This window comes from Talpa europaea, assembly GCF_964194135.1.
Source record: "Talpa europaea genome assembly, chromosome: 15".
NCBI lineage: Eukaryota > Metazoa > Chordata > Mammalia > Eulipotyphla > Talpidae > Talpa > Talpa europaea.
In genome coordinates this window covers 80,351,324-80,358,785 of record NC_140083.1, presented here as the reverse complement: position 1 = coordinate 80,358,785, position 7,462 = coordinate 80,351,324, and the positions used below count along the sequence as shown (strand labels likewise).

Here is a 7,462-nt window from a genome sequence, read left to right as displayed (position 1 = left end):
CCGTATCCCAAATTTCAACATTTTAAGCAGTTAATATTGTTGCAGTTTTGTTCAACCATGAGCTTTAAAAAAAAGTACTATCTTCTATATAAGCCCTGAGATTAGATGGATCCAGGACAGCATTGGCAAGGAAGCTTTGATTCTGCTACAAATCTTTCTGGCCTGGGGCCTCCCTGGTGGCACAAGGGGTTAAGCCTCAGCACTATGAAGCTATTGGCAGTCACTGCAGCAGAGTTTGAACCCTGGCCAGGAAGCTACCCATATGGCGCAGCAGACCTGTCTCGCCCGCTGCTCCCCTCAGCAGTGTATTTTAATCAATCCGCCTGTTCTGCTCCCCAATTGCTGTGAGAATCCTCACACTCCCCTCCCCCTACACTTCTTGCCTTTACCTCAGCTCTTGTATGCATAAATAAATCTTCAAAAAAAATCATTATGTGCCCAGAGTCAAACCTGAAAAATGGTAAACAAATATACTACAAAATCAAGAGACAAAAAAGACCCAAGAAACAGAATTAAAGTACTTTATTTAAAAAATAATCCATTCATATAACTGAATGATTTGAGCTGCACAGCAGCTAATGACAACTGCATGGCAGTGACAATGAAGTGCCCAAAGGCTGAGTAAAGGTTGTCCTCATTAGGATATTCCTGCAAAGAGAGAAAGTTTATGAAGTACTTGTGAACGACTCTACAGTTATATCCATTCTCTTTTACGAGGAACCCAGCTGCTTTATGGTTCAGAACAGACACGAGAGCTCATTTTTGGTTCTGAGGCACAGCTTGTCATCCTCACTTTCAGAACACCAAGCGCTGTTGCTTTATATAAAAACTTACCTTTTAAGACATCAACTTTTGACAGGTGAGTTTCAGTTTAAGAGAGCAGATTAGCCTGTAGTAGCAGACTCCTCCCTAGAAAAGCAAAGAACCTTTAGAACTAGCTTTTCTCTGAGTCCAAGTCCCATTTCTGGCTAAGGCCCCCACCCCCACCCCACTAATGGTCCACCCAGCCTCCCTCCCACCATCATTTTGGGGAAGATTCTATTGCATTACTTTGAGCCATTGTTTTAAAGAAATGGGTCAAAGGAAAATAGTAAATAAAAATTAAAGGGCAAAAATATATTATCACAGCATAAAGAGCTCACTTCCTTCAATTGGGAGCGACCAAAACTAGGGTATTAATTTAAAATAGTTCATCTCCAGAAAAACAAGTTCAGCTTTACTGGACTAGTTTTTGGCTCAATTGATTAAGGAAAATATAACAAAGCTGGACTTTAGATAACTATATGGGTGTAAGTAAAATCTGTTCTTACCTACCAGCATAGCAATAAAACCTTTCCTCCTGGTTCTTACTGCTAGTCCTAAGAGTCAGGTGTGCCTTACTCTTGTCTGCCTCCTTCCTTGCGATGGTCACTGAAACTTCACTCCCTCCTAGCTTTCATGGAGGGTGCTGCTGGTGGCCTGCCCCTGGCTTATCTGTACTCCACATACCACAAGTGTCTACTCTCAGCTGTAGAGTGTCTGAGCTCGGAGCCATTCGCGCTAATGCTTGCTAGCAGTTCCTAGAAGCTGAACATCTCTCCTGGATCTTTAAAGGCATTGTCACGAATCCTGAGGTATCTGCAAACTCCCTCAATAGTTAAGATTCCACCTGCCATTGCAAACTCAGCCAGTATCAAACCCATGGAAACTACCATCCACACTTTCCCACCCCCTCCACCCCCGCCCTCCCCCACCCCTCTTCCCTCCCCACACTTCCGATTAACACACCCACGGGATGGATTACACAGTCCTAGTGATCAAACAAATCTCTATGCTACTAGGTACAATGGCACTGAAATCGAGGGCACCAAAGGGAGGACTCAAAAGAACCTATATACAAATAACAATGATTGGATATTGCTGTTAAAAAGGTTTAGAAATCATTTTCTGTACAATTAACAGTTTAGGGTGGTTGTGTGATCTTGTGCCGTAATTTAAAGGAAAACTGCAGTTAATACGAATGTAAACAAATAATGGCTCCTCACCACCTCCAGTCACACTATCCAAGCAGTGTGGTTACTCCACCACCTCCATGAAGACCCACCCCACCAGGATAAGGTAAAACTGCAGTTTTCCTTTAATGTGAACCTGTTTTTGTGATAAGAATAAAAAAATTCTTACTGGTACTGGTCAGTTTAAAAATGTCTCTCAAACACTTCTATCTGTGGACTTATGGGTGGCATTAGCCAGCAGCTGGTTTCTATTCTCTGGCAGAGTTTTGAACTTGAATTGTGATAGAAGCATTCAACATTATCAGGGGGGTAATGGGTAGGGAAAGTCCAAAGCTCTGCCAGTCCCAAATCCATACAGTTGTCATTCCATTCAAGATATTAAATCGTTTATTGATTACACATGATAATGGATGATACACAAGCTTCATTCCCATCTGTGATTTTATCTGGTACCATAATTCAATTTAGATATATTGCATAGGATGTGCCAACAATCATTAATAACCAAATAAACTCCACGACTTTGCTTGGGTGACCCTTTTAATGGTGAACTCCAAGTCACAACACAGTAACCGTCAGTTCAACTACACCAAGATTTCTGAGAACAATGGCTTCTCTGCCCAAGCAAGTTATAAATAAATTTCAAATGGAACCTGGCACCACCCTGAAGGAATTCTAACTTCACACTGTTGGGATAGTTTACCAAGATGGCTTCAGAGTAGACTAACTTTACACAGCACATTTAAAAAAAAGACACATTTATTCAGCGTCATGATCAGACTATTACATTTAGCAATCAACAGCATGGGTGCAAAAAAAAAAAAAATCTACATTAAAACCCTTTGTTGGAATGCTTTACACTTTCCACAGAACAGAAACTAAAATAACCTGTTATACAATTAGTCACAAATACAGTCCTCGAGATTTTTTGCCCATACACATGAGTATTGTCTAAAACATGTCTTCTTTGTAGCAGCTAGGCCCTGCCACCACTGTGCTTGGCTGAGTTCACAAATCTGTTGTAACCTGTAGCTTCCCTGTCACTTCTCTGGCTCTCCTCTCCTGCTAAGCTTTGTTTCCTGTTGAACAATATGGAATAAAGTTGTTAATCTAAACATATTAAGACTCAAGGCTACAATCCAATAGCAAGTTTTGTTTCCCACAAATTTTGCTGATCTATTAACTTAATATCCACAATTTTTTTTTACTGCAATTATAATGTTAACTATGTTGCACTGCTCAGCTACATTAGGGTTACTGGGTTCATTAACAATTACAAAAAAATTAATTTTAAACACAAAAAGGTGTTCACTTACCTGGCAGTTAATTAAAACCTTCTGCCACTGCCATAGCTACTGCTGCTGCTGGAACCACCATAGCCACCTAAAATTAAAATTCATTCTTTTAAGCTTTGGAAGTTAACGCTTTTGTATCTAGCATGATAGAATTCCAGTTTTGAACCATTAAGATTTTTTCAATTAGATAGTTTTAAAATGTCAGCTTTTTAGTCATCTACATGTGTATCAGTTAGATTTCATGTATCAGTTGCTAGTAATATCGATAGTTCTAGAGATACTTGGGCCTCAAATACGACATGGAAACTATACCTTGGTTTCGTGGTTTGGCGAAGTATTGGCCTCCACCACCATAGGGGCCTGAGCTTCTGCCTCCAAAGTTTCCTCCTTTCATGGGTCCAAAATTTGAAGATTGATTGTTGTAGTTGCCAAAATCATTGTAGCTTCCACCACCTCCAAAATTGCTTCCTGGAAAAACAAAGATAACCTTAAGTTGTTATTTGGGGAAGTGATTCTGAGTGTATTTAGTGTTCAGAGTGAACAAAAAAAGTTGCATTAATTATCTGCTTTTCCTCCCAAACTCTGGTGGCTCCAATTGTTTTCCTTACACTTCATCCTTTCTGGGCAAGAAATTCAGTTGAATAATCCAGCAGTTTAAAAAGTCACCATGGCCCAACACACATCTTCTACAGCCTTAACCCATCCAGAAGCACTGCAAATACATGCTGCTTTCCTAGATACATCAACTAAGTGCCTAAGGTCCCAAAGGAGTTAAGATACTCAATCCTGCTGGCAGCTAACCTAATTCCAATTGAAGACACCACTATCCACTTATCTATTTGGGAGTGAGGCGGCCCCAGCTTAAAGCTAGGAGGAGGGAGCATGGAAGCCCACTGAAAAAATACCATGCAATGTGCCACACAATGCTTAAGATCATCAAATCCCCAGATAAGCCATCAACTTCACAAGACTAATCTAGCTATTGCACCAAGTACTTGGGTCACTGGATACCTACCACTACCACCGCCAAAGCCGCCTCCGCCTCCTCCGTTGTTATAGCTGTCATAGCTGCCACTCCCGCCATAGCCACTGCCCTGGTTTCCATAACCCTGTCCACCACTTCCATAGCCTCTGCTTCCTCCAGAGTAACCAGGGCCGCCTCCTCCATAACCACCTACAAGAATACAATTCTTCTCAATAAGACAAAGGTATTTAACAATCAAAATCTGTGCAAGCATAATGGCTAAAGGCCTGCTCACAGCATGCTTGTTATGGTCAGTGTTGAGCTTATCATGCACTAGTTTTAGTCTCTACTAACCTATTCTAAAGGTTGCCAAAAGTTTCACTTATATACTGCTCAAAATTACTCACCATCATTACCAAATCCATTATAGCCATCCCCACTGCCACCATATCCACCACCACCACGGCTGCCGCCAAAGCCACCTGGAAGAAAAGCAAGGCTTTTAAGTATGTTTGTAATACACAAATTATGTTTTTCTAAGTCAAAGTTTCAATAGGCAGCTCCTGGACTGCAAAAACGATTCGCATAACAAAGATATCAACTTCTGGTTGCTGATAAGTCAGAACCACATTTGGATAAAATGTAACAGGAAACGTTCTGGCAGTTACATATGGCCGTAAATTGCAACAAGCATTAGTCATCTGAGGGTAACTGATTACAAGTTTACTGTTAATTCTTTATGCAAACTACAACTACACATACCTCTACCACTGAAGTTTCCTCCGCGACCAAAGTTGTCATTCCCACCAAAACCACCTCCACGACCACCACCAAAGTTTCCAGAACCGCTTCGACCTTAAAGAGATTAAATCAAAAAAAAAAGTCAAGCCATATTGGAATCTTTCAAAAATATCTTCAAAGTTTAATCAAGCAAAACCCTCACCTCTCTGGCTGGACGAAGCACTGGCCATCTCTTGCTTAGATAAGGCTTTCCTTACTTCACAGTTGTGGCCATTCACAGTATGGTATTTCTGAACTTAAAAGAGAACATGATCTCAGAGTTTAGAATGCAACAGGGATTTTGGGTCCCTTGGCAAATATCAATCATCTAATACTTACTGACAATTTTGTCTACAGAATCATGGTCATCAAAGGTTACAAAAGCAAAGCCTCTCTTCTTGCCACTGCCTCGATCAGTCATGATTTCAATCACTTCAATTTTCCCATACTGCTCAAAGTAATCTCTTAAGTGATGTTCTTCAGTGTCTTCCTTAATCCCACCAACAAAAATCTTTTTCACAGTTAAGTGGGCACCAGGTCTTTGAGAATCCTAGCAAGAAAAATTATTTTAGGAAAATTTATCTTCATATCAAAGTTTCTACCATCCCCATAAATGTAAAGTATCTTTGCACACTTGGGGGGAGGGGAATCACTTACTTCTCTTGACACAGCCCTCTTTGGTTCCACAACTCTTCCATCCACCTTGTGTGGCCTCGCATTCATGGCTGCATCCACCTCCTCCACCGTGGCATACGTGACAAACCCAAAGCCTCTGGATCGCTTGGTATTTGGATCTCTCATCACCTGAGACGTTAATTCATTTAGTACACCGTAAGACCCCAAAAACTACTATTACTGCTCTCTGAATAAGGTTAATAGCAAATTTTATACGTCCTTCACACAAAATCCTCCAGGTTTCCTTCTGCAGATTTGCGAAGGAGCTTTTTAGTTAAGCAACCGCTGCCTCTGCCAAGTTCTCCCCAACTGCACCCTTATTTACAACCTCCATAAACATCCAGGCAAGTAAAAGAGGCAGACGAGCCCGGTAAGCCTACTACGCCTAACTTTTTCTATCTCTTCCAACTCTTACCACACAGTCCGTGAGCGTTCCCCATTGCTCAAAATGGCTTCTCAGACTCTCATCGGTAGTTTCAAAGCTCAAACCTCCAATGAAGAGCTTCCGAAGCTGTTCCGGCTCCTTGGGAGACTGGGGGTTGGGGGAGAGAGAACGGTGAGTGAGGCCCTGACGCACGACACAGCCCAGTAAGAAGCCAAACCGGACTACAAAGCACCCCGTGCTTATTGTTCCTCTGGGCCGCAGGAAGCCACGTGCTGCTCCCCAGGCTCGCGGGCCCGAGCGGGGGCTGGGCGGAGCGCGCTCGGGCGCATGCGCCTCCCTCTCCCGCCGACGCAGGCGCAACAAAAGAACGGGGCGAGACGGGTGCGTTCCCCGTAAAAGACTCCGGGCGCTCTTTACGCAAACCACCCCTTGAAACAAGGTCAGAAACAGATCCCCGAAGAGCCAAGCTCCGCCCGGAGGAGCACGTCCGGGGCGCTAACCGGGGCTGCGGGAGGGCGGCCTCATGGCGACGACGAGGACAAAATGGCGGCCTGCACTTCGGGAGGGGTAGGCCCGGCGGCGGCCGAGCCTCCGCCGAGGGGCCTGGCGCGCAGAGCCGAGGCGGGCCGCCCCCCGCCGGCTTCTGGAAGGGGCGCGGGCGGAAGCTGGCCGCGGAGCGCGTCTCACTCACCTCTGACTTCGACATGATGGCAGTGGCAGGGAGACAGCTGCGATGCTTCCTCGCCGGCGTCCACAGGCAGAAAGGAGCAAGCCCACGAGCGGGTCGGCCAGCCTACCTTCGGCCTCGCTTTTTTATCCCGCCTCCGCGCGCTCGGCATTGGCAGACTCCGCCCACGGCCCGCTCTGATTGGCTACAGGAAATAGCTGCCGCCTGCTATTGGCCCGCGGTATCGGATTGCGGAGCGCGTCATCCGCCTGGGCGTTCCACAGGCTCCACCCCTGGAGGGCCATTGGTTGCGAGTAACATTTTTCCGAGCGATTTTTATTGGCTGTCCAAGCAATCATTCATATTTGAATGTACTTAAGTGCTTAAAAAAACGTCACTCTCCACGCCCTGAATATTATTAAACTCAGTTGGCAAAGCACGATGAATACTATGTGTTATAAAAGTCGTTACATCCGACACCTCGGCCCCTCGCCGCGACGGCCGGCCCGGCGCATGTGTATAAAATGGCGAGCTGACGCAGGCGTCCTGAGACGTCCCGCCTGGCGCCGGCGCACGTGAAATGGCGGGCGGTAGGCCGCCGCGGCCCCACGGCGCCTGCGTGGTGGCGGTCGTGGCGGCCCGTTTTGCGCAAGCGTAATGGGCGGAGAAAGGGCCTGGTCTCAGGATTGGTCGCGCAGGCGCAGG

General features: G+C 45.0%; 1 protein-coding gene across 1 annotated transcript; it reads right to left on the bottom strand.

The window, feature by feature from the left end:
- Window positions 1–621: 621 nt before the first annotated feature.
- Window positions 622–6,811, bottom strand: HNRNPA1 (heterogeneous nuclear ribonucleoprotein A1). The gene is made up of 11 exons (XM_084255857.1): window positions 6,782–6,811; window positions 6,121–6,237; window positions 5,688–5,834; window positions 5,370–5,580; window positions 5,194–5,286; window positions 5,013–5,105; window positions 4,658–4,732; window positions 3,599–3,754; window positions 3,308–3,374; window positions 835–909; window positions 622–648 (listed from the first exon to the last, which is right to left on the bottom strand). Exons 1-9 carry the CDS (start codon window positions 6,794–6,796, stop codon window positions 3,319–3,321), a joined length of 963 nt encoding a protein of 320 aa, XP_084111983.1. The 5' UTR covers window positions 6,797–6,811; the 3' UTR covers window positions 622–648; window positions 835–909; window positions 3,308–3,318.
- Window positions 6,812–7,462: the final 651 nt, after the last annotated feature.

Bases quoted from the DNA above. Each gene is read 5' to 3' on its own strand.
- HNRNPA1 (XM_084255857.1), bottom strand. The intron at 5,835-6,120 runs GTAAGAGTTGGA...TTAACGTCTCAG, and splicing joins GAACGCTCACGGACTGTGTG to GTGATGAGAGATCCAAATAC. The intron at 4,733-5,012 runs GTATGTGTAGTT...CTTTTCTTCCAG, and splicing joins AGGAAACTTCAGTGGTAGAG to GTGGCTTTGGCGGCAGCCGT.